General features: G+C 46.7%; 1 protein-coding gene across 2 annotated transcripts in view; it reads right to left on the bottom strand.

Annotated features, from left to right (window-relative positions):
* Nucleotides 1-27887, bottom strand: part of Rs1 (Dead-box helicase Rs1) — a 54429-nt gene that overhangs the window by 11037 nt on the left and 15505 nt on the right. For both annotated transcript variants that reach the window (XM_050187219.3, XM_055076010.2), the window contains 5 exons: nt 22257-22356; nt 20877-21018; nt 13614-13849; nt 4584-4666; nt 1889-1983 (listed from right to left, as the gene is read on the bottom strand). In XM_050187219.3, coding sequence (XP_050043176.1) covers nt 1889-1983; nt 4584-4666; nt 13614-13849; nt 20877-21018; nt 22257-22356 — 656 coding nt within the window. The remainder of the gene's footprint in view (nt 1-1888; nt 1984-4583; nt 4667-13613; nt 13850-20876; nt 21019-22256; nt 22357-27887) is intronic.

Genomic DNA, 27887 nt, shown 5'->3' with positions numbered 1-27887 from the left:
TACCACATATAACGATATATCGGTTACAATGATGGGTCGACATGAGAGTGTCATTTTATGCATTAGGTCTATGGGGAAAAAAACCATTTATAACGATAGGTTATTCACCGCATATCGGATATAACGATCAAAATTTTGCAGTCTGGACGGCGTTTTCCGTGCCAAATAATCATAACGTTTGCGTTGCTTAGTTCACGGAAACGAACGATGTCGAGACGAGGCGATGTTTACCTCCGTAAGTTCGTATCTGCCGCCATTACCGCGCAGCACGTCTCGCCCCACCCGCGCACAAGTAGGCGCAGCCAACGTTGGCGCAGCGCGCCACAAGATGCCGCTAGCTGCTTCATGCGCGTCGGCCACAGTCGCTCCGAAAGAGAGAGAAAGAAAAAAAAGAAGCGACAAGCAAAGCGGCGCGGTGGCGCCCGTCCCGCGTCTCTCTCGCGATAGCAGGCTGACGCCACCGAAGCAGCTTGCAACCAACGGTTCAACCCAGTTCGAAGATGGCGCCGACAAAGCGCAAAGCTGTGTCGCTTGACACGAAGATGGATATTTTGCAGGACTCTCGATGCGGCTGCAAGGTGAGCGCCCTCGCGAAGAAGTATGAGCTCGTCCAGTTAACGATATCAACCATCTTGAAAACCGGGAGCACCGCGATTGTGAAGGCAGGAGCTATCAGCGGCCATTCCGATCAGCGGAAAAGGGGTTAGAGACCCTTTGTACGCCGATGTTGAAGAGGCGCTTTACCAGTGGTTCATCACCAATTGCTTCAAGAAGGCGGGCTTTGTGCGTAAGGACGAACTTCCCCAACCCGCTGAGACCGACCCGGTGGAAGTCGCTGACATAACCGAGCTCTGGGAGCTCGTTCCTACTGGTGACACAGGAGGAGTTTTTGACTGCAGACAGTGCTGCCTCGTTCAGCGATGAGGTCACCGACGAGGCGATCGCCGAAGATGTGCTGTCTCGACAGACGCAAAGTTGTGCGACGGTGGCGACGGCATCAGCGACAGTGACAACAAGATCGACAGTGGCTCCTTGACCCCGACCACGATGTCCACGCAAAGTGCACTGATGTCGATCGACTCCTTAATTGATTTTATGCATGCTAAAGGATTGCCGTCAGTGTTCGCGCAGCAGCTGGAATTCATGCACACCGCGGTTGTGAAGCTGAAGCTGCCGCAAAAGCAAGTGCAGATTTCGGACTATTTCGGCACGCCTAATCCTTGACACGGTCATTGGCGCTAGAAATAAAGTTTGTTTTTCACGGCCTACTGTATACATCATCTATTCTTTAGAGCAAGTAGCGAATTCGAGTTCAGAGCTGCAAAGGTAAAGAGCGCAAACGCGTTAAAATTTTTTTTTTTTGATAACTGCAGTCCAGATATAGCGATCATCGGTTATAACGATCATATTTTTCGTCTTTCTTGATATCGTTATAAGTGGACTGCACTGTAACACAACAATGTCAGCACATAAATGTCCAGCATGAAAGTGGCTAGCCACCATGCACAAGACAATACAAAACTATTCGTGCTTTTGTCTAGCGCTGGTCAGTGCTTTCAGGTGTGATGAATCGCTAGCTACCATAACAGCAATCAGAAAAGAATCATCACATGGATGTGACAATCCAGCACTGGCAGCTCAACAGCACATACAAGTCACATCATGCAACTGTAAAAGCTTTCAAAGTGCTAACCACTGTGGAAACGCTCACTCATGTTAACCCAACTCACAGCAAGAAATTGGTACAGGTTTGCCTACACTATTCAGGGCTTCAAGTTTATGTGCTGTGCGAGCTGTCACGGTAACATTCAGTGAAGACATCATGGATGATACAACAGATTTGGAGTGGCTTCCATATAAAGTTTCTTTTTGCTTTAAACACACCTACCAGGTGGCAGAATTCGCTGTTTGACTGGTGTTCTGGCCTGCTTGACGATCTCCTTGAGGAGCTTCCTCTCTTGCTCACCGACCATTGAGACTGACCTGCAAGCAGCAGATGTCACTCGGTGTTATACCTGGTGACTTCATCTAAACTAATTTCTAGACTTTGTTATATTTTCATTAGGAAAAACATTGTTAACATTAACTTTTGCTAGAAAACTCCGTGGTGGAAAGTAACTTCAAAGACGCGCAACTGATGGCAAAAAATTACAGGATGTGCGATCTGTGGAAAAGCTTGAATTTCGACACAGTCTAAAAATGCAGCCTACTGGTCATAAACAAGTACAGACTGCAGCTGTCAATTTCAGTATAAATGCCTGGGCTGGGTGCAATTTAGCACTGCTGTATATCCCACATCCTTTTAACTCTTCGGCACCAAAAGACCATATAAGCTTTCAAGAAATGACACCAGGCTGTTAAAACTGCCGTTTCTTTTTTTCTTTTTCTTTTTTACCCACAAAAGCAAGTGCCCCTATCATTGGAATGTACATATTAGAGGTATGCGAATATCAAACATCACCGAATCGAATAGTGAACCTTCAAATAATTCAACTCACAAATCAAATATCTACAATTCATTTTTCGAATATTCAATATATTCGTAGCAAAGACCTGCGCAGTGCCACAAGTCATGTGGGCCACAGAGCCCCTCTTGCTTGATTCCACCCAAGCGAGTATTTCCCTTCATTTTTGACACAAAAGGAGCGCCAAGCACCCCACAGATGGGCCACCCGTGCTGACGTGGTAACAGACTTTGTCACTGTGAGTGCTCTTCAACGTCTGCCTGAGGCAGGGATCACACACACAGCAACCAAACACCTTAATTCGCAGAATGGCACCCCATCGGCCAGGGCCGCCTTCGTAAGTGCAAGGTATGTCCGTGTCGACAGGACCGATAGAAATGATGACGCAACATCGACAGAGGAACGGCAACAAAAGCAGCACATATTTCGTAAAGTGTAAAGATCGGGCCGACAAGCCGCCGATAGGCATGCAGATCGTGTTGAATACGCAGTGACGAACTTCATTTAGCTTTAGCGGCCATCAATCTAGCCCGCACGCGTGACCTCGGGACCAACCACATCATGAGTCACCCGTATAAACATACTAGCGGCAAGCATACCGCGACGGCTTGCGGCCTGTTACCACTTTGGCAGCAGCAAATTTTCATCACGGCCACACTGCTTAAGCCATTAGGCCTAATCGGTGCTCCTTCATCGGGTACCTGCGACTAAAATTACGGTTTGGTGCCGAATCTACACAGATCTTTTTGAAGCAGCAGCATGACACTCGGAAAGCTGCGAAACGGTCTCACAAATGAAAGCGATTGCACTGAATGCAAAGAAGTGGTTCACGGCCATCATCTTTATGACCCATGTAACAGCGGTCTCTCATTACTGACGTCGTTCATAGACGCACATTGGTCTTTCTCTTCTTTATCATTTTTAAAAAAATTTTTGTAGCTCTGAGCAACCTTCCACAAGTCTAGCTTTCGACTCGGAGTGGCCTCGAAAATGCCATGACCCGGTTGCATGCAATGGTGCGAATAGTGCCTGCTCTTTACTGCCAGAAGTGGCAACAAGCAACAAAATGTGATTCGTTTTCTATGCAGCAAGAGACGAACACCCATCGAAACCCACAGGGAAATGCAGCCCATGTATGGAGAAAGGTACAGTGAAACCTTGTTAAACCGTAGTTGGCCGGAGCTCGGAAAAAGCATGTACTAAACGGTAGTACTGCTTAACCGAAATACCATGAGATCGCCCACTTACCTGTCAAAAACAGAACTCAGAGAGAGTGCGATGAACGGGGGAAAAGACATGCAGTATTTACTCACTTCGCGCGATCAAAGTGTTATTTTCGTTTGATGTCGCGGCAGCCTAGCAGCGACTACAGCGGCCTTAAACTTACTGAAGTTGCGAGCGAGCTTTTCAGCCAGCCCCCTCTTCTAGGTAAACACTGGCATGGCAGATTCCTCGTTGGCGTTGCACGTTCTCCATATACGCGGGCGGTAGTGCTGCATAAGTTGCGGGGTGCTTTTTTCATTGCTGGGTGCTGTTGTCATCGCGAAGATTGCACTCATGAGGGTGTTTCGCCGCTCAGCGCCGTTAATAAGGTGCTGACAAGCACACAGGCCAATGGTCGCGCGATACTGTTAAAAATTGGCCGGGTGCACATGCGAGCAGCATTTAAATAAATCCTGTCACTATTGTGCATGAGTCGCATATGTTTCAAGGTAAGGGTGTGTTTCGGTACTTTTGCTATTGAAAAAGATTTCTTTCATTTTTAGAATTCGTTAGTTGGGGGATCGACCTATACTCCGGCCTGACCTATAGTCCAGTTTTTACAGTATTTGTAATTACCTGTATGCACCTTATTTTTGCTAATGAAAAATAGGGGGCAAAGACTTTTTGATTCACCCTTGTATATACAGTACCCACTCATACAATCATAATTACAACAAATTCATTTGGCACTTCAACAAGTGTTCCACAAGTGCACTGCAAGCAGCATTCTTTTTTCTCCCAGGTCTTGTTTTTTTTTGTTCTTTTTTTTTCTTTTGACATGACTTTACTGCCCAAGCAGACATGATACTGTCAAATCATCGATTTCAATTCAGGATGGGATGCGTCATCACATACCGTCCGCTCTTGCCAGCTCGAGCTGTTCTGCCCACACGGTGAACGTAATGTTGAACAGTGTGTGGTAACGTGAAGTTGATTACCTGCAGCATATAAACACACATTAGTCAAAAATCGCTTCATTGACAAGCAAACTGTCAACATAAACTGCTTTGGTCTTGCAACAAAAATTTGCAGATCAGCCTTGTGACAACAAGTACAATAAAAGAGAGAGCCCCTGTGACTCCTCGTCCATGCAAGCGTGCGCCTGGGTTAAAACTGCACCTCTAACACTTATCTGCAGTTTCTGCAGTGGCACAGTCAAGGTCAAATTTTTCAGACTCCCTGGAGACTGTGAAAACGTCCGAAAAGAATTAATGCATGCCGTTTACTGCCCCAAAGGACTCATATCACAACAGGCACGTCCAAAATAGCTAAATACCTGCTGGTACATTTATTAAGTGTATCTGCAATCATACTGTGACAAGAGACTGCAGGTGTGCACGTGCATAATTAAGGACTACCATTTTTACATGATTTCAATGCGCACCCGAATCTAAACCGCATCCTATTTTCGCAGGCTTAAAGTAAAAAAATGAGCATGCACCTGAACGTAACATGTGCCTAATTCATAAAAGAAAAATACTGCATGTCTCTAGGTTCGCCATGAGAAAAAACAAGACATGCGGAATTTACCTCGATAGGAAATTTTTTTTTTATTTGACTTTCATAATGAAAGCGGTGCCTCATCATTGCCATTTGTGTTTTATTGGCCACAAAATACCAAGCACACAAGGCGGTATTCTCAAGTGATCACTTTTAGAAATACTACTACAGTAAAACCTCGGTGATTCGAATTTCACACGACCAGCAAAAGATGTTGAATTAACTGAATGTCAAATTATGAAAGCTATCAAAGAACAAGCATATGCTTAATACGTCAACGTGCTTCTATTCATTGAATGAATAAGGAAATCCTGCTTCTATCCTGCGTCTGACGGCTTTGCCAGTAGACTGTTGCCAACACCGCGAATGTGGTTTTGGTCTTTTATCCAAATGTAGTGTGCAGGCAACTTCTGGACCCATTTTCTCGATAAGATTTGTGTGGTAGATTTGTGCAAATACGGCCGCTTTCTAATCTTGGTATGCTTCACCGCAATACAGTGTGCCTGCTTGACCGCTTAACACAGCTGTATTGCGGCAAAGCTGACTTTTGGGAACACGAAATATGCAATAAATGAATGGCGCTTGCCCTGCTTTCCGTGCTTCGAAGCCATCGTCGCCGCGAGGATGACAAAGGGGAAGTCAGCGCTATTTCTGAATGCGGCGATTCCTTTCAATGAAAAACATGGCACCGAACTACAGGAAGCTTGATAGCGAATGTTGAAGCAGCCAGTCCTAGAGGCACTGTGGTGGCTACGGCTACCTGCAAATTGGTGTGCGAGAGCACTGGTTCAAGGATGCAAGATAATGCAAATGGCGGCACTGCTCGCTTCGATTAATGCCTTTTTGGACCTGGAGTTACTGCAAAAAGTTCAGAAAATCGGACGAGGAAGGATTTCAGAGTGAAATGTCGGACGCCCTTATACATTGACTCTATGGGGCATGTGGCAGTGCTGCGAAGGCATCCGAATTTTCACGCACATCTTTCAATTACTTAACGTGCCTTTCAAATGGTGCACTGTGCAACAAAGAGCAACCACTGAGGCGGAGCAGCGAAGATGCACCGCCAGATTTTGGAAACCATAGTTGCAGAGTGTGAAGTCAATCAGAGACACTAGAGGGCGCAACTGGCATCATTGTATTGCGCATTCTACACAGCATAGTTCTGTACTCCGCATGTGCCTTGGTCTACACCCAATTTGGTGTTTTGCTCTCACCAAGTGGCAAGTAACAAGCATGAGAAGCGCTAGAGGCAGTAGTACTAAACGCAATGCCCTCTCACTTGCTTGAGCAGAAGGCTTGCATGTGATCTCAATTGGCAAGAAAAGAAAGTCACCCTTGCTTAAGGATACAACAGACCTCGCTCTCCATGATCTTAAAGTCAAGAGAAACTATCCTTGTTCACTGAAGAAACGGACCAATTATCGCCAGTGAAAGCATTAGACACAGGCACTTTAACCACAAATTAAAGTGTTTTCAGAGAGTGCACTGTTCCTGCAACAACAGCAAGATGGAATACTGGGCAAGTTGGTATGTGTTCATGATGGGTAGTGAAAAAGGAGACACTTACATACAAAAGAAGAAGAATATCCTGCAAAATATTTCGAATTTAGGAGGAAGCTTTAGTTCGGGTGCTTATATCTAAATGCACGTAAAAGGAGAATTCGTTTTTCTCAACTACTGCACTAAATTTGACGAAGTTTGACAAATTTTGACGTTTGAAGGTCAATTACGTAAATATACAGCGTCGCGAACAAGTCCAAAAATGGTCGATGCCATATATTTATGGCGCCATCTGTACGTTTAAAAAGCATGCCAATTTCCTAACTTCTTCTTTTCTCTCATGTGCTGCCACTATGTGGGAATATAGAGAATTTTTTTCGCACGCCTCCCTCTCTCAGTTTTTGTTGCATGGTTTGTTTTAGAGCTAGTATGCTCTTGCGCATATACGTATACTGTACACTACCGCTCGAGCATTGGCGTGCGTGCACGCGGGCGGTGGTTCGGGTTTTGTTCCTTGCGGCTCCTTGCGCTTGTAAAAACTGATGGCTATCTCGTTACTAATCGCTCAAAGGGCGACAGCCTCTTTCTTGCTCGTTTAGTGCTCACAGGGGTGTACATAGGAACGATGGCGCCGTGCATGCGGTTCCGTTGTTTAGTTTTTTTTTTTACACTTGCGAAAACTAATTGCCTTTGGTTGGCGATAAGATGAATATTATCGGAAGTTTGTCACATGTGCTTTTTTGATGGCCACACAACCACAGTTTTCTTGAGTGCGCGCACCTACGCATTTTGATTACGCTATGGAGGAGGAGGAGTAGATTTTAATGGAGAGAAAGGAGGAGAGGTCGGCCTGGAGAGCGTGTCTGTAGCCTGCTACTCCTCACTGGGGAATGGGGAAGTGGGAAATACAGAGAAAGGTAGGTGGCGGATGATTATGATATGGTACAATGAGATACTATATACACGTTGTCCAATATGCGGATGCGCACTGGAGACGCAATACACTAAGAGTAATCTTGTCCATACAAAAAGTAACCTTGCCACAAAAAGTTTTTGCGCAAGCACATTTCGCACTGACTACACGTCTCACAGCTTCTAGAGGCGATCGTCTAAACCAGTCTCACTTAAAAAGTTCAAAAGTGCTTTTATGGCACGTTGGGCACAGTCAACACTCATCCACGCGCCCAAAAGCTTTTCTTCTGAAAAGGGGCGGGAGTCCAAGCTGTCAACTGTAGATTTGAGTTTTCTTCGTTCGGCCGCATACTGAGGGCACACGCAAAGTACGTGAGCTATTGTCTCGAGAGTGTGACAGACGCTACATTCAGGGTCCCGTGTTTGTCCAATCTTGTGAAGGTATCGATTGGTGTATGCCACACCCAGCCGTAATCGATGAATGAGCGTTTCCTGGCTTCTCCGCAACCGAAGTGGATGCCGGAATTGTAATCCAGCGTCAAGTCTATGGAGGCGCTCTTGTCGATGTTCGGGGTTGTCCCAATGTTGCGCCGTAGAAGTTTTAAGGGAGGTATGGAGCAAGGCGTTAATGTCATACCGGGAAAAATGAATTTTTATAATAGTTCCGTCAGTGTGCGCCTGTTTTGCTTCTGCGTCAGCCTGTTCGTTTCCAGCTATTCCACAATGGCCAGGAATCCACTGCAGCACGATGGTATGTCCGGAATGAGACGCCTCAGCAAGCAGATACATGATGTCATAAACCAGAGGACTATATGCGGTTGCTGATATAATTGCTGATGAGTTGCAGTGCTGGTTTTGAGTCGCAGAACACTGTCCACTTCTCAAGACTTTGTTGCAGTATGCAGCGAACTGCTTCTCGAACTCCGGTCAACTCAGCTGCTGTAGACGACGTCCTGTGTCCTATCTTGAACCGTTGTGCGATCCCCATTCCTGGCACAGTGTAGGCCGCCACGGAAGAGGTCTGTGTCACAGAACCATCTGTAAAAATATGTTCGTAATATCCATACATGTAAGCAATGTATGATAGCGCGAAATGCTTGAGGCCAGCAAGCGGCATCTTCGACTTCTTCGTTATTCCAGGGATTGAGAGCCTCACCGTTGGCTTTGCCATCGTCCAGAGTGGAACTTCGGGTAAGTCATACAGTTCGAAGTCCAACGGCAATAAGTCTTGCTGCGACAACACGGCTTTTGAGTAGGCGGACACAGGCCGTACGCTTGTGACGTTCGTGAGTGGATGGTTCCTGTGTCTAGTCTGTACCCTTAGATGCACTCACAATGGCTCATGTTGCAGATAAACTCGAGCTGGGAACGCACGTGCCTCTGCAATAGTGCCCCAAGTAGATGCACATCGTGGTAGTCCTAGGCAAATTCTCAGTGCGCGAGCCTGAGCACTTTCAAGTGTGCGTACAGCAGTTGTACTAACCCTAGAAAGTACAGGCGCACTGTAGCGGAAGTAGCCAACAAAAAGTGCCTGGTAGAGCTGCAGAAGAGATGACTTGGATGGCCCCCATGATTTTCCAGACATATGTCGAATGATCTGAGTAAAGCTGTCTAGCTTTTTTCTTAATCCTGAGAGGTGCTTCGACCAAGATAAGTCACGGTCGATGATGACTCCGAGAAACTTGTAGTGGGTTACTGAAGGTATAATCTTCCCATCAATCATAACGGGGTAGCAGGCCATTGACTTTCGTGTAAATGCCATGGTTGCACTTTTTTCCGGTGAGAGCTGCAGTCCGCGACTGTTTAGGTATGTCGACGTTATTGACACCGTGCGCTGCAGCTTCGTTTGCACTTGTAAGCGCGTTAAGCTCGTGGTCCATATACAGATGTCGTCTGCATACACAGAGACCGAGACTGCGCCTGCATGTTCTTTGACCAGTCCGATGAGAACGATATTAAATAAGGTTGGGCTCAATACACCTCCTTGAGGCACTCCATGATAGACAGGGTGGTTCTTTGTTTCCCCGTCTGGAGTTGTCATGAATATCGTTCTCTCTTGAAGATAGCTGGCTATCCATTGATGCATAAGTCCCCCGATGCCACATTCTTCTAGGGCATTTAAAATTGCATCATGGAGAACGTTGTCAAAAGCACCCTTGATATCTAGAAAGACAGCAGCCGTTAATCGACGGTGACGTTTCTGATGTTCAACAGTTGTTACTAGGTCAATGACGCTGTCGATTGATGACCTACCCTTTCGGAAACCTGTCATTGCGTCTGGATATATATTACGCTTCTCCAAAAACCACTCCAGGCGTGTCAAAACCATGCGTTCCATGGTTTTACCTATGCAACTGGCAAGCGCCACAGGTCTGTAGGAAAGCATAGCATGGTGTGTCTTGCCTGGTTTCAATAATGCCACAATTTTGCTTGTCTTCCAATGTGCAGGCACAGTTCCCGAGGACCACGAGAGATTGTATAAAGCCAGGAGCTCTTCAGTTGCTCGAGGGCCTAGATGGCACAAGGTAGAATAGGTAATGCCATCAGGACTAGGCGCACTTGAGTGTCTTGAGGAGGAAATCGCTGCACGTAGCTCTTGCAGCGTGAATGCGAGGTCGAGGCGATCGTCCATTGTTGGAGGAGCACACCTGAGCACTGAAGCTACCGATGTTGTAGATCCAGAGAGGTGTATGCAGAAATCTTCCGCGATTTCCTTCTCACTGCGCGTCTGGATGATAGCCAAAGCTCGGAAGGGACGTAGCTGTTGTGGAGGAGATGGTAGTGCTCGTACAACATGCCATATTGCGGACAACGGTTTTCTTGGGTCCAGGCTGGTGCAAAATGACCTCCAACGTTGTCTGTCGAGCTTGTCTAAGTATCTTTGAATTTTCTTTTGCACACGGCGTGACGTCTTCAAGTCTGATATCAATTTAGTTCGCCTGTATTTCCTCTCGGCGCAACGTCGGACTGCCCGCAGCTCTTCATATATAACGTCAACGGTTGTTCTTGAATTTGAAGTTTCGATGATGCGTGTTGTTGCGTGCATTGCTGCTCTAATGCGCTCTTCAATCTCTTTCAGTGAAATTACACAGTTGCAAGATTCTTCTAGCTTGTTCTGAAACGCATCCCAGTCAGTGCGTCGCGTATGAGAACTTGGAAGTCTTGTAAACCACCTCAGTTGTACATAAGTAGGTAGGTGATCACTGCCATACGTTTCAGCATCTGTGCACCAGGCAGCAGAAGACGAAAGGCATCGTGAAGTGATAGCTAAATCGAGACAGCTGCTGTACGTCGTGCCACGAAGAAATGTTGATGAGCCATCGTTCAGGATCTCAAGATCATTGCTGCTTGTGAAGTTAAGAAGTTGTTTTCCTCGAAGGTTTGTGATGCTACTATCCCAAAGATGGTGGTGCGCGTTGAAATCGCCTACAATAATATGAGGTCCTTGGCAAGAGTCAAGAACAAGTTTCAGGTGTCCAGAGTCAAATCTTCCCCTGGGAGAAATATAGCCACCGATGATCGAGATTATCCGGCGCTTTAGCTTCAGTGTTATAGAGACGTACTCGTTGCTGTTATGCACCGGAACTTGGTTTAGCGAATACGTGAGGTCACATCGCACACATAGTAAAACTTTGCTAGTATTTCCACTTGTCCCAGACGCGAATTGTTTATAGCCAGAGAGTCTAAATGGCGATGTCATATTCGGCTCGCATATTACGATAACTGGAAACCGATGCTCGAGCACTCTCTGTTTAAAATCTCCCAGGCGACCCCGTAGACCTTGTGCGTTCCACTGGAATATTACGGAACCGCTTATCCTTTCCTGTAGTGACAACCTTGAAGTTGATGATGCCATGGCGTTTACTAGCCTTTATACAGCAGCAATCACTGGTTCTAGTGCGTTGAGAATTTGCACCGCGGCCTTGGCAACGGGCGTCTTAACTCCGATGAGCAGCATTCGCAAGGAACGAATCAACTGTGCAAGCATTGCCTTGATTTGCCTATCCGACGATGAAGGTTCATGGTCACGCTGGCGTTCCGGCTGCACTTGTGTACTCCGAGATGGCAGGGAAGGCCATATTGTAGTGTCCTTGGTGTTTAGAAGAGTAGACGTGGTTAAAGGTGCCTGTGACGTTTGAGGACTAGCATGAGCGAGCAAAGACTTTTCCTGGAGTACAGGTTGTCCTGTTGTCGATGCTGATCTCCTTCTGCGATTACGTGAGCGCCTCTGGCGGCGGTGGACCTTGGTAGCAGCTTCTCTGTGTGTAGATCGATCTCGTACCATTTTCCTTAGCACGGACATTTCAGTCTTTAATTTTAGACAGTCCTTCAACGTTGCCTCGTGTGGCTCATCGCAGTTCGGGCACTTCAAGTCAGAGCCAGCACACGTCAACTGATCGTGATCACCACCACAGCGCGGACATGTCATCTTGTTCACGCACACAGCACTTACATGCCCGATTTTCTGGCATTTACGGCACTGCAAGGGCCTAGGGATGTATGGACGGACAGGATGGCGCACAAACCCACTTTTACATGTGTTGGTAAGGTCTCTCCCTCAAAAATGAGTTTTATGCACCTCGACCGTCCAAAACGGTGTATGTCTGTGATACGGACGGTTGATGAGATTAGCGTTGGGAGATCGTCATTATCAATATCTGTATCGACATCGTAGATAACACCGGCGGTGGTGCTGCCTCCATGTACAATGAATGAGCGGACAAGTATATTTCCTAGCTCAGTTACAGCTTTCAAGGTGTCGAGGCTGGTTCGTGTAGTCACATCAACAGTAAGTATGGAATTTACATATTAGGGTAAGAGCAGGAACATTTGAGTCTTTCTAAATATTCTTGTGTGCGCATTTTCAATGCCTTGAACTATGTGCATAAAAATGCATCAAATTTTTAATTCTTATAAGTTTATTTCCTTTTTTTATTGTTGTTATTCATGAATGAAGAGTACATATACACCAATGCAAAATATTTTTTCTCACTTTACGGTTACTTTAGAAAAATTGCGCTAAATTTTTTTCTAAATAAGTCCCCAAGAAGAATTGGAATCTGCAATAAAAAAATCAACCCTGGACAGTCGCATATGGCAAAAAAAGTTGACCCTCAAAGGGATAAAAGAAAAACTTAGAATCTAGTGACTGCTGGCTTCGAATTTTTGATTTAGGTCATCTATCTTTTAATAAAAATTGAAGAAAATCAAAATTGCATGTGATAGTGCATATAAAGCAGACAGAACTGATATGTTACACTTGAACCTGAAAAAATTCAGTAATACGGAAATACAACTTTTACAGAACCCTCGTACACAACGTAACAAAGTCACGTAAGATATAAATTGACATATCGAATTTGTCCGCTTTGAATGATCTAATGGATGCCATTTACAGTACCATGATATCTGTTCTTGATGCGGAGCTATTAATTTATAAACTTCGTACGTCTGTCTTTTGAACTTGCAAAATCTTTAAAATTCTTCTAACAAAACTCAGGCCCTAAACTGAAATTCCGCTTCCAACAGTAACTAGAATTTAACTTTCTCTCTCAAATGCAACAAATTTCATTAAAATTGGTCCAGGGGTTATCTCAGAAAAACGTTTTTGCATTCTACATGTATTTGAATACGTCGCATCGGAGTTGGGCCCAAGCTAAAGCTTCCTCTTAGCAGCCAAACAAAATTTTCAGAACTTCTCGCAATAAAATGCGATACTGCTACCTGCTCAACAAAAGCACCTAGGTGTTCTGTAACAAAACCACGTTATAAGAATTGTGTTGAACCAATGCATAACGGCGATCGAAATTTCTGACGCCATACTGGAATTTGCTCGGCTTTTTGGACATTTTGCGCACTACTTTAGTAACTTCTTAATTACACTGCAATCACTTGCCATGCTGCAAACAGGACAATAAGAGTTTTCATTGGCCACAATCAGCGAGCATCCTAAACGAGGACTGGCACACCCACCGTCTTCACATCCTTGATGTCAAGTCCGCGGGCGACCAAGTCAGTGGTGACAAGTACGTCCACTTCCATCTCCTTGAATCGGTGCAGAGCCTCGAGGCGCTGTGCCTGGTTCAGGTTGCCATGCAGCTCATCCACCCGGGCTCCCAGCAAGCCCAGCAGAACACGCAGCCGGTGGGCAAGCTTCTTGGTCTGCACAAACACGATGGTGTGGTCGTGGAACGTCCGGCACACCAGCGCTGCAGGACAATGAATAAGCAGATGGCAGCCAGTTATTGTTAGTCTAGAGTACTTGTAACTTCAGTTGATGCAAAGTAATGAAAGCAGGCTATTTTCGTGCTCATGATACCTACTTCTTAAAAGCATGAACTCTCTATGAAGCCTCTGCCAAAGCACAAACATCTTGCTCAACAAGTGATGCCTAAAACATGGCATTCATGACCTGTTCCCAACTCTGCAATTCTTTCAGGTGCATGCAGTCAGCAGAAGCTTGGCCTTTAAGGTTGGCTTTTGTTATCCAGAAGGAGCCGTCGCTGGTGCATGGATTTGGACACCACATATCAGTCCTTCAACTAACCTAATCTCTCAGACTCTGGTTTCTGCACAACAACATAAGAGTTTGAAGTTGTGTGCATCTATTACAAAAAAATCACAGTTCTGCATGAAAGGCAAAGCACTGATTGCGATAGCATATTATTACATGGTTATACAAAGTAAGGATAGTCATTTTATCAGCTGCAAAAACTGCTATAAACGTTTGCTAACTAACTAAATGAACAAGCATGTAGTCACGTGCACGAAGGCAAACACGAAAACATCTCACTCAATGAGCACAGACACTCGCTGTCGGAACACTGGCTTGATGAAGAGCTACAGCGGCAGTGAGTAAATTCCCATTCACGCTGCCTCTCATTTCAATGTGAACTAGGCGTGCGAGAACACGGTGCAAACAAAGCTGTCAGCCATGTCCGGCTGACTAGCCTTCGCACCCAGTGCAGATTGTCTCCAAGAAGGACATGCATGGCCACACTCAGCTACCGCAGCTGGAGTAGAAGAGGAGATGCGCACTAATGTGCTTCCTTCTACCCGCCCCCCTCCTAGCATGTGCACATCTCCCCACTCTCCCCCCTGCACGTGCGCGAAGACTGCGCTCACCCTCCTTGCCTTCCTCCCTTGCGAGCGCAAAAAGACACAGTTGCATCAAGCCGCACTACTTCTCGGCACACCCTCATAAACCTTCGCTCGCACCTACAGCATACGGTGTGCAGCTGCAATGTTATCGCACTCGGACTTTATACAAAACTTAAAGACTTTAGATAGATAGTACAAGACAGAAACAACAGGATAAGACGCTTTTTATTGTGTACTGTCTATCGTTGCACTCAAAAAGATTTCAAGGTACAAAGCAATCAGCTAGCCCGACTGACCATTTTGTTGCTTTCTACAGTCGAGCGAGGTTATATTGCACTCGGGTACTTCTAATTATTCTTTATATCGAACAGTGCAAATATCCCCTTGGGTACCACATGTAACAGTATAGGAGCGTTGTTTTTTTTTCTATCGAACTCCCATGGCGGAGGGACGCAGTATTTCAGATAAAGCCCGGCCACCCCGTCCACTTTTCCCACGGCCCGGTGAGGCTGGCAGACTGCCAAGTGCCAAGCCAGCATGCGCAACACATAGCGAAAGAGCAGTTGAGAGAAGGAAAGCCAAGCACAACCCTAAAAAGCAAAAGATTACCCATAGGTGGCGTTGCTCTACTGCCACCGGCAACACTCTCTCTTTGTTCTACGCAGCTCGATGTGCTCATTGCACACTTTTTTTTCGGCATGCTGACAACATGCTTTCTGTGATTCTGTTTGGAAATTGCATTCTCCTGGGCGCAATGGATGCAGCAAAGAAGCAAAGAAAAAAAACCTATACTTCGGTACAAAACTGTAACTCATCCAATGCGTCGAACATGGCTAGAAGTCTTAGGCTGCGAATGGTTCTGGTATCCCACGTAGCACCCTGAAACATTTTTCTGAAAGGAGTTCCGAAATCAATGACAAGGCAACGGAGCGCAGTCTTTTAGGAGCTTGTGTGCGACCTCCGACGTTTGTCAAGATTGAAAAAGCACTGTACAAGTGGTTTGTTCATGTCCATGCAAAAAACATCTTGGTGGATGGCCCGATGCTATCAGAGAAGGCAAGGAGCTTTCCTGGGTACTATGCCAGTCAAGGTGACTGCGCGAGACTATGTAACCATTGACAACGAGGTGCAAGCTGTGGCGGAGCTGAGTGAAGAAGACATTGTGACAGATGTAACGGTTGGTGCCAAGAGTGCCACCATGGATGCCGAGTCAAGTGACAGTGAAGATGCAGGTGAACAGGACGTGGTGTCTTCACGTCCAGCTGCTGAGCTTGCTTCAGCTTTCGCCTTGATTCATGGCTGTTGTGCCGAAACAGGGCACTGGTCTTTCACACATGGACAACCTTGACAAAATAGAGACAAGCGTAATGAATTTCCTGGCTGGATGCCGGAAGCAAGTAAAGCTTACTGACTTTTTCTCAGTGAACTAGGTTACTTTTTGCTCATAAAATGAAGTACTTATCACAGTGATGTGCTTCCCAACTTTGCTGCTTTTGGATATGCCAATTGGTAAGTTCCCATTTGTTGCTATTTCAGGCAAATGTCAGAGACATGCACAGGTTTTATTAGGATCTTATATTATCACAATTTCGCATGTCGAATTCTCGATATATCAAACTATTTCACGATCCCGTTTGAGTTCAATATACAGTCGCCGACTGATTTTTCGGACTCCGAAAATTCGTACGTGCTCGATTATTCGGTCTGCTTTGCGGCACCACCATTCTCTCCATAGACCATAATGTATAACAACTGCCGAAAGTTCGGACACCTTGCAACCTCTCGTGTGATTTTTCGGACGCTCCTTGAGCCAACTCGATCGAGAGCACCATGCACCGACTCTGACCGGTGCACGGTTCGACTTGCTGAACACCATTTTTGTTTTGAACGGAGCCTCCTTGCAGCCCCACGAAGTGGCGCTACTGCAAATCCCCGCTCATCATCATCATTTCTGCATGGTTCGTGGCCACAGCAGTTCCGTTCTCAGCTTAGCAAGCCATGTCAAGACAATCCAGCAGCTGATTTGCTTTTTTCTTCGTGCACGACGCTGCGAGTAAGCCACATTTTTCGTTTGTGCGACTGGTGTCAGCGTGACGGCGTGGTGGTGTTTGGTTTGTGTGATGTGTCGAGGTTGCGGTGATCCAACACGGCATATGGAAACATCGCGTCAAGTGTCTAATGGCGCCGACAGTGCCCGCACAGACTGCGCTGGGGAATGCTGGCAAGCGGGTGCCGGGAGGCCTAGGATTTGTCGCCTTCCGATGTGCTCCCTACTGACGCCGAAATTGTTCTGCCGAGACCTGCGCAGTGGTTGCGTTGCGATTCCGGACACCGTCTCATTTGACAGTTTCCCAGGTGCTGACACTGCTGTACTGGCATGCGCAGAACTCAATAACAGCGAGATCATTAGTCAGGTTTTTGCTGCACTGCCAGACGATGACTCCGAGTCCGAATATGACGGACCATGTGCAACGCTGCCGTCGTATGCGGAGCATGTACAAGCAGTGACTGTGCTTTCAGCTGCCTATAGTGACCATACGACCCTCTCCAAGATTCAGGCTTATTTGATTGCGTGTAAACGAAACAGCATGCAACGGGGCATTCATGATTTCTTCAAGCCTACTGCCGAGCCCAAATAAGTGCGTGGAAATAAAGGATTTCTTTTTTTTTTTCTTAATCTGCTTTTTCGGACACCTGTTTATTCAGACATTTCCGCAGTCCCCGTGAGGTCCGAATAAACGGTCGGCGACCGTATCCGGGTTTGTCTGTACAGGACACCCCAGCAACGCTGATGACGGAAATTCGCCTCAAGTGTCCGCATAATTGCTATCGCAATAAAGTTTTTATAGTAGTTAATGACTTGATTAAAGCTACCATGTGTTTCACAAAATAAGGCTACCAGATAAACTTTGAAATCTGAAATGAGTGACACTAATGAATACAATATGAATCTATTTACCTCTCTCCACCTTACGGGTTTTCGCAGAACTATTACGACAACATGAATCTGTCAGGATGGCGAGAAAATTCATATCTCCTGAAATTTGTACCACCCAAACACGTAAAAAAAAAACCCAGGAAATTAAGGGCGGATGCAGCAACGAAATGGCCGAATCGCTCAAATGTTTTTATTCTATAATTTTTTTTTCTGCAATTATAAGACCTTCTTTATCTCATGCCAAAATATATGGAAAAAAATATGCAGCAGAATCTGAGAAAATTGCAGTTTCTTAGTAAGTTGACTTTGAAATCGCCAACAAAAACAGGCTTCAGGAGGTGCTATAGTACCACTGAACACGCGAGCGCAGCTTCCTATTGACACAGCGTCGCCCTCTTGTTGAGACCATAAACATGAGAGATGGGAGTTTCGGATAGCTGCAGTGCTGTATTCCACCATGAAGAAATAAAAGCAACTAGAGTGAGCATGAAAAAGAAAACTAGTGTCACGATTGGTTACTGCAGTCACATGGGATGCAGGAAGCACTCCTAATAGCTGACGCAAATTTGAATCACTGGCAAGTTAGTTTCACGCACATTTTGGCAGCAGTGAGCTGTAGACATTTCATGTTGCGAAACTGAAATTTCAAGATCTGCTTGGTTATCTCAAGTTTTTTTCGTTACTGCATCCTACTGCTGCCTCACGGTGATAAGGACATGATTTGTTTAAGATAAGGATATCTGTTTGTTTTTCTTTGCAGCAGCTAAACTACTTCATATTGTGCAATCTGATGGGCAAAACGGTAAAAAGGTTTTGAGTTGTTATCGGCGCTGAAGACAACAGACGGCGTGGAATACAGAGATAAGGCTACCCATGGAAGCGAATGCCACCAATCTTGCTAACTGGGCAAGACTGGGTCATGTGTCATAACAAGCTCCTAATACAAGGCATTTGAAAACATTCAACAAAAGGCAACGCAGAGTGACATAGATTGCCCTAGCAACAGGAATGTGACCGCCGCATCAGTACGGCCACTCTGCCAGCGTCGTAACAGCCAGTGTCTCGCGTGCCAAGGCCTTCTTGCTGGCTACCCCGGGGATCACGCGACAGCTCAATTTATTTATTTCTTCAAAGTGCCTTACAGGCCCCAAGGGGAGCATTGAGTAAGGGGCCGTCATTGAACAAATGAGAAGAGAAAACAGATATATGAGCTCTAAAAAATGTATATATCATCCACCGCGAGCCGGGGGCCCCAACGGGTCTCCGCCGGCTAGTCCCTCGGGACCTCAATAAAAGTTCATTGTCTGTCTGTCTGTCATCCACCGCACAATGAAAAGCGGTTCGCACAATTAAAAATTTAACATTCTGTAAGCTAATTCGTATCATCACATAATTCATATCAAGCATGATCGCATTACAGAGACTCTACTGCACACTGGCCTATGGTTATGGTTCGACATGGTTAAGCCAAGTTTACTGCTAATTTTCCATGAAAATAATCGAACCTATTTAGTACCCCTTCTGAGCAAATCATTACAAAGTTACAGGTATTAGTGATCCTCAAAGATCTCTCTAAATATCACCTGTCCAGCCGTGTAGCTTTATTAAAGCCTTGCCCTACTTTGCTTAGTGCCTTGACATTGTGAGAGTAGGCAAAGGCTTCTTGCCAAACAGGCGAGGAGCACTTAGTGGCATTGACCAATCAGCACACAACCTACGCACAGCACAAGCAAAGCACAGAAGGCACAGTGGACAGGAAAGTGTTAATTCGACCCGCCGGATAATTCAACCACTTTTGTCAGTCCCACCAGGGTTGACTTAACGAAAGTAGACTGTACCTGGAGCAAAAGAGGCGAACGAGTGCTGCTAGCTGAGGCTTGGGTTGGCAGCTGCTCAACCGAAGCGCATGGCTACCCAATAGTTCCAGTTCATAAACTAATAAATGGTAGTGGAGCGCTAGATAATGAAAATGTTCGGGCCTTAGCTCGTTCCTTTGTTCAACGTTTTAAAAGAAAAGGCAATAGGAAAACGACAAATCATGTGTCATGCTGCAACGATTCGTACAATGCTTTGCATTACGCAGGTGTCGACTACAGTTAAGCCAATTTTTATTTTTCATTTCTTTCAGTCTTTAGGCAAGCACAGTGGGCATTGGCTCAGGCTTATCCAATGGAAACTACCCTACCTGCCCACCCCCCATTGCTGCTGCTAATTTGGGCTGTGATACAGTAAAAGCTCGTTAATTCGAAATCGCTTAATTCGAACCGCCGGTTAATTCAGACTGATGCCCGGGTCCCTGCAAAGCCCTATGTATATCAATGGGCCGAAACGCCCGATAATTCGAACGTACCGGTACTCACGTCGGTTAATTCGAACTAAGAGCCGGCAGCCGACATTGCTTCTCGTAAATAGAAGTCGCCTCGTAACGAGTACAATGCATTGAAAATTTTTTTTAAATATGCACAGCGACGAGAATAAATAAGCCAGCGCGCATTTTTGCACGCACGAGGCGAGCCGCCAATTTCCTTGCTGGAGCCTCCGGCGTTGTTGCTGTTGCGACTGAGGGAAGGATGAAAAGGAAAGTGCACGGCCCTAGCAGCCAAATGCAATGGCCATCTTTTTTTTTTTTTTTTTGCTGCCCGCTCGTTAATTCAAACTCCGCTTAATTCGAACAATTTTTCAGTCCCCCACGAGTTCGAATTAACGAGCTTTTACTGTAGTGTACAATGATTATAACGAAGTATTATTTGTAACAAGCTAATTTACTCTCCCTCTTCAACTTCATTAGAGCAGAATTTTACCACAGTGTGAGGATTTATAAGAAGTGACATTGCAATGATTTCTCCCCTGATCCCCTTCAATGCCCTTGTGCACTGGAGCATAATGTCTATGCCATCCCTTTCTTTAAGTACCCTAGAGAGATCCCATGGCAGAAACATCAGTAATGGTGCCTTCAGACAGCAGACACCTTGATCAAAGCTTAAGCCTGGGCTAGTCGGTTAGTTTCTCTAATAGATATGTAAATGGCACGGAACAAAGACAAGCGAAGAAGTAAAAGCACAAATAAGACACACGGGCACAAGTGTGTGTTTTATTCATGCTTTTACACTTGTCCTCGTCTTTGTTCTGCACTGTTTATGTATTTATCAGCAGGCACCTGCCCTAGCTGCACATCCTGAGACCTCACCACCACTCACCAGCGAGAACTGCCTCTCGGTCACCCTCCCTCTGTGGCCGGATGCGAACAAACTCTTGCCGCAAGTTAAGCGCCACGTCTGTGTTGTTGTTGAGGAACAGCTTGACCGGCTTCTGAAGTGATACAGCAGCTAGGTCCTTCACCTGCATTCCAAGTGGTGGAAAGAGAGAGACTTCAGTCAACTCGACTTCACCAATCTATGTTACGAAACAGTCCAACAGCCATCAGAGAGACTAAGCACACTTAAGCAACTAGCAACGTAAAAAATTTCAAGTAGTACCCTGGGCAAATGACATCGCACCTCAATGCATCACATCACAGCAGCAAGACAACATCTGTTAGCTCTTATCCACAGTCCATTAACCTTATGAAGGTTGTGGGGTCTCAAAAGGTCTTGGAACAAAACACAAAGTAGTGCAAACATACAAAAAGGGAATTTGTTGTGCCTTTCATACAATAAGTTGGCCAGCTGATTTACAACTAATGGAACATTCAAGCTGTTGAGATTGTCGTGAATTAAAGCACAAGTGCTCACATAAGAAAACAGTAGGGGCGTGCGAATATTCAAACAGTTAGAATATTATCGAATACTACATTTTTAATATTCGTATTTGATTTGAAAAATAGATATTCGAAAATGTTCGCATATTCGGTTGGATACGAATATTCGAATCACATCGAATATATTGCTGGCTATGCGGGAGCAAACACGTTTCTTAGCATTTGTTTCTATCTAATCTAAGAATACTGGGGCATATTGTGACGATTTTGCACTGCTAGTGAAAATTTGCCTGTAAAGCGCATTTAGCCACTGAACGTGTAAACTTTGTGGGAAAACCAGCCTCATAGCAAGGGGCACAAGTTTGCGAATAACGCAGGTGCACTTTCTTTTTTTTTCTTTTTTTGCAGCACCACCCTTAATTCAGAGCTTGTTGCTTCACAGCAAGTGTGCTGAGTGACGACTGACAAAGGGTCAACAGCCTCCGAATTTACGGGCATTTGATGTGGTATAATAGGACACAGGCTGGCAAGGACAGCTAGTGGGAATTACTAAATTTTCCAAGTTAACATGAGCCAAATACACAGTGTTTTAGCTTAATGGCTTATTAGTCTAGCTTTTTGACACTGACAGCGCAATTGCAATGTTCCAACATAACAAATTAACCCAACTTGCTAATAAATGCACGCACATATCATTAGTCAATATTATATGCAATATTTGAAGCTAAGTATTTGTATTCAATTCGTATTCAAAAATTCTGATATTCGCATACCCCTAGAAAACAGAAAGAATCTACTCAATACCTCGTTGATACTCAAAGTAAAAGGTTTAGGGTGGGTAACAGTTTTTAGTTACCCCACACAACACAGTGCTACTGACCTCCTCTGTCATGGTGGCTGAAAAGAGCATCGTTTGCCTTGTTGGAGCACACTGCCTGATAATCTCCTTCATCTGGGATGCAAAGGTTTCATCCAACATCCTGAAGAGAGACAGTGAAATCAGAAACAAGAGATTGGTGCTTTATATGATGAACCACAAAACAATATCACAGTGGACTGGACAAGTCTGACTAACAGGAATGTGCAAGAACGTAAGTATACTACAGTTACCGTATTTACTCGCATAATGATCGCACTTTTTTGTCAGAAAAAATTGACGCAAATTCAGGGGTGCGATCATTACGCGAGTTAAATTTCCCGCGAAAAGAATTTTTTTTCTTCCCGCGTTTGCTGCGGGATGCGAGTGCGGGACACCAAAACAGAAATGGCGGCCGGCGTAGCGAGCCGAACGCGCCGAACGCGATCCTTTTCTTTTTCTTCTCGTGAGTACATTACGTGCATTGAAACAGTTTCTTCCGTGTCAGTGATGAATAATATCGTTAATATCGGCAAGTTTGCGGCAATAACGTAGCCATGTCCTCTTTGAGGGGACAGATAGGCGCTGTTGTGCCATTACCACAAGCCCGGATTCCGAATCTGCAAGATGCAGAATTTATCCTGCGAGCACCCTAATTCTCCCTTGACAAGTCAATATGCTGAGCCATCAGGCAGTGGTGTTCTGCGGAGAAGCCTCGGTGAGTAGCATGTTCAGACGTGTCAGCGAGTGCCAGACAGCCCGGCGCCGCACCTCCTTTTGCATGGAGGTCACCGCGCGCGCGAACTTTGAACCGGGTGGCCAGCGCGGTCGCTGGTTGGACCTCTCGGACGACCGCGGAGTGCTGACTTTGTATCGGGCCGTTTGAGGGACAATGGTTCCTCGGGGATTATAAAAGCCGCGACGCGCGGCCTGAAAAACCGGATCCGCCGACCCACCGGGAGCACAGTGCCGCTCTCGACTGGGGTGAGATGTGTCACGCGTTTTCGCCGGACGTCGCCGTGCGGGAACAGTCGCGTTTGCAGTGAGATCTCGGCCCCAGTGCCGACCCGTTCATGTCCTGTATAATGACCTGTATATGGTGTATAAAGTCCCTTTTGTTATTCTCATCGACGCCTGGCTCGGAGTCTCCGCTACCAACGCTCTGTCACGAAACGGGTGACGAGCGCTACGGGACCACAAAGTCGTAATAGTGGTGCAGCGGTGCAAAGTCGTAACAGTGGATGGCAGCTACGGGATTGACCGGCATCAGCTACCTCGGCGCGGTGAGTGCCTGAAGTTTACCTCAAACACCAGACTTTCTCTGACACAGGTTATAGTAGCTTAGGGAAGGATTTGGTGTTGCATTGTGTTAACCTTGTGTGTTTCAAGCCTAGTGAGAGTGTTTTGAAAACCAGGGGACGCTGAGGGGGTAAACGGGGCAGTGTGTGAAATACTTGCATATGTCTTACTAGTAGTGTTATAGTAGCGTACGGCAGGTATATTCAAAAACGGTAAACAGCAGGAGGACAGTGTGAACGATGGAGAAGTACAAGGTGAAGGAACTTCTCGAAATTTGTGAGGAGTTGGGCATTGAGTTGGGCTCAACCAAAAGAAAGAATGCGATCCTTGAGGTCATGAGGACTGGAGACGTAACGGCTGAGGAAGCCGCAGAGGTCTGGGCGAATATCAGTGAACGTCGCGAGGAGGAAAAGAGGGAGAAGGAACGTTGCGAGGAGGAAAGGAAAGAAAAGGAACGTCGCGAGGAGGAAAGGGAGGAAAGGAGAGAGATTCGTGAGCACGAGCTTAAAATGAAAGAGTTGGAGACCCGAAATAGCTCGCCAGCGCCTAGTCTCACTTCTAACGGTCCAAGAATACGCGATCAACTTCCACCCTTTGTCGTCGGAGAGGATATGGCCAAATACCTCGTGAAATTTGAGCACGTGTGCGAACGGAATAGCATTGAGCGATCCCTCTTGGCACAGAATCTGTTAGCGTTGCTTCCTGGGGAGGCATCAGACGTAATAACTTGCTTATCAAAAGAGGCGTTTGAGAGCTACAGTGATGTGAAGGAAGCGCTACTGCGGAAGTACAAATTGTCACCCGAAGCTTTTCGGCAGAGGTTCCGGTATGCAAAAAAGGGCAAGGAGTCGAATGTTGACTTCGCGTTTCGTCTAAAAGCCGACCTGGTGGAATGGCTGAAGGGCGAAGAGGTTTACGACGACCGCGACAAAATCGTCGAAGGCATCGCGTTGGAGCAGTTCTACCGTTGCATTGATGAGGATGTCAGGCTCTGGCTGCAAGATAGGCTAAAGGATGTTAAGCTAAACAAGGCAGCAGAGTTAGTGGAAGAGTATTACACCCGCCGCAGCTTGCACAGCAAGGCAGTGCGCGTAGAAAAGGCAGATAGGAGAGATGGGTTTTCCGGGAAGCCCGACGAACGGAACGAAATCACGCGTCGCGAGTTTCGGGAAGACGAGTCCCTTCCCAAAGAAACTGTAAGGGAAGGACAGAATGCATCTCAGAATGATGACGATGGTCCGAAACAGCGAAACAATACGACGCGTTCTTTTGAAAAACGGAAACCGTTAACCTGCTACAATTGCAAAAAGCAAGGGCACATCGCTGCTAGCTGCCCAGAGAGAATTGCTTTTGCAACAATACAGGAAACTCACAAAAACATACGTCTATTGGAGCCCTATGTGCAGGAAATTAAGGTAAACGGTAAGAAGTGCCGTGCACTTCGGGACTCTGCAGCAACTATGGACGTTGTTCACCCGTCTTTCGTCTCCTCGAGTGATTTTACGGGAGAGTGTGCTAGGATACGGCAAGTGGCCGAGGAGGAGAGTGTCTGTTTACCGATTGCAATGGTTATCATTGAAGGAGAGTTTGGGAAACTTAATACCGAAGCCGCTGTGTCAGCCGCCCTCCCGGAGCACTTTTCCTACCTCTTCTCAAATAACTCGGAGCAGCTGCTGAAGGATCAGGGCAAATCATTCTTTGCCGACGTGGCGTACATGGCGCTCACGCGATCCAAAGCGCGCCCGCTGTCGAGGGAACTTGACTTTGCGTTGGTGAGCGAAAGGCGGTGCGGCACACGGACCGATCAAGGTAACTTGAGTGGCGAGCAGTCACGGGAGAGGCAGAGCTCGGAGGCTGGCCTAGGCGAGCGGGTCCTGGAAGTGAGTGGGAGTGACACGTGCAGTGCTAGCCGCGATATAGACGCGACGCCGCAATTACGCGACGGGGGCTCCACACTCGCTCCGGTTTCCGCCAGCCGGCAGGAGCAGGCTGCAGTTGAAAGAGAAACTCGGATTCGCGAGCAACAGGAAGATTGTTCACTAGCCGATCTGAGGAAGAGCGTCAAACGGGGAGTGAAAAAAAAGAGGGTTTCATTTGGCAAGGAATCTGGCTTATTGTACCGCCGCTACACGGATAAACAGGGTCGCAAATATAAGCAGCTTCGGATTCCGCGAAAATATCGCCGGGAAAAATGAATGACCTCATTTGCTTCCTCAGTAGTATGTTTTCGGTCCAAGTGATTTCAAGGGCACCATTCTATTTGTCGTTATTATTGCTGATTATTAATTGTTTCTATTTTGGTGTGTTGTTAATTTGAAAACTGGTTGTTTGATCCTTGTGTACCAGATCGTACACCTGCCTCTTGTTGCAGAGGGAGAAAAAGGGGGATAGCAATTTAGTTAGGTTGAGTTGGATTATGGCCTTGTCTGGTGTTTGACGGGAGACAGAGGGCACTTGTTCGTGTTGGGTGTTGCCTTTTGCCGGTCGGTTTTGCGAGCTGCAGAACGACCAACCGGGACCAGTGGCGAGAAGCAAGGGCTTAGGAACGACCGAGTGGAGCTGGTCGAGGTGCCTTGGCGACAACGCGGTGAGCAGAGCTCCTGTCCTGGCGAGTCGGACCTGGGCACGTGAAGTTACCTGGCGTCCCGACACTGGACGTGAACTTGGACGAGCCTGACGAACGTGTGAGCCTGGCATCCGAGCCACGTGGAGGCAGCTCGTCTTCCCGGCGCCTTATCTGAGGGCGGGGATGCTGTTGTGCCATTACCACAAGCCCGGATTCCGAATCTGCAAGATGCAGAATTTATCCTGCGAGCGCCCTAATTCTCCCTTGACAAGTCAAGATGCTGAGCCGTCAGGCAGTGGTGTTCTGCGGAGAAGCCTCGGCGAGCAGCATGTTCAGACGTGTCAGCGAGTGCCAGACAGCCCGGCGCCGCACCTCCTTTTGCATGGAGGTCACCGCGCGCGCGAACTTTGAACCGGGTGGCCAGCGCGGTCGCTGGTTGGACCTCTCGGATGACCGCCGAGTGCTGACTTTGTATTGGGCCGTTTGAGGGACAATGGTTCCTCGGGGATTATAAAAGCCGCGACGCGCGGCCTGAAAAACCGGATCCGCTGACCCACCGGGAGCACAGTGCCGCTCTCGACTGGGGTGAGATGTCACGCGTTTTCGCCGGACGTCGCCGTGCGGGAACAGTCGCGTTTGCAGTGAGATCTCGGCCCCAGTGCCGACCCGTTCATGTCCTGTATAATGACCTGTATATAGTGCATAAAGTCCCTTTTATTATTCTCATCGACGCCTGGCTCGGAGTCTTCGCTACCAACGCTCTGTCACGAAACGGGTGACGAGCGCTACGGGACCACAAAGTGGTAATAGTGGTGCAGCGGTGCAAAGTCGTAACAGCGCGCTTAGCTGCCAGTGAAGAAACGCATGGCCGGCGTGCTGCGGAAACTGCGGCATCTGTTTTCACTACTACCCTAACACGGCACGTTTCCGCTAAGGGTGGGCAAATATCTTAGCTGTGTTACAAGCGTCGGTGTATGAATAGGGTACACCTTTAACGTATCAGTGTAAACGTGGCTACTATCATTGCCGCGCGCGATTTGTTGCGTGCTCACGAGTGCAGATGAAAAGAATCGAAAGGCGCCTTTTTTTGCTTTTGTTGACTTCAACCATTATAAAGCCTACCCATAATAAAGGCAAGTTTGGTTGTACCTCTTTTTGCCATGGAAGTGCAGAAAGTGATGAAAGTAATAAAATGAGGCATCTACTTAAGCGTGTTTGGTGCGTGCAGACAAGTAGTTCGCGTAGCATTTGACAGATGGTAAGCGCGATCATTCTTAGCTAGACTTGGCACACGACAAATATCGCTGCGGCAAGTTCAGGGTGCGATCATTACACGGGAAATAAAAAAAATCGAATTTTGACGACAAAATTCAGGGGTGCGATCATTACGCGAGTGCGATCATTATGCGAGTAAATACGGTAAGCGCCTTTACGGCAAAGCACTTGGGACCTACAAAATCCTCCATTAAAGGGAAAGTCAGACATCCACCCGTTCATAGCAATTGCTACAAAGGAAACCCGTATGGGTTCCTTGAAAGAAAAGCCTCATGGTTGAAGGAAAATTCGTCCTGGTTCGGGACTCAAACCCGGGACCACCGCCTCTCCGGGGCAGCCACTCTACCATCTGAGCTAACCAGGCGGCTAGCAGATGGCAGGGGGAAGTAGAATTTGTCGACAACACGAAGCAAAAGCAAGAGTTCGACGTAATAGCTCTGCAGAAGCCAGCCAGGTGGCATGATCTCGTAGCACAATGCTTGCCAGTACACGTTTGCACTCACAGTCACTTTTCT

This window comes from Dermacentor andersoni, chromosome 2 (assembly GCF_023375885.2).
Source record: "Dermacentor andersoni chromosome 2, qqDerAnde1_hic_scaffold, whole genome shotgun sequence".
Classification (NCBI taxonomy): domain Eukaryota; kingdom Metazoa; phylum Arthropoda; class Arachnida; order Ixodida; family Ixodidae; genus Dermacentor; species Dermacentor andersoni.
Note: the sequence above shows the minus strand (reverse complement) of the source record. Positions and strands in the feature narration are given on the sequence as shown.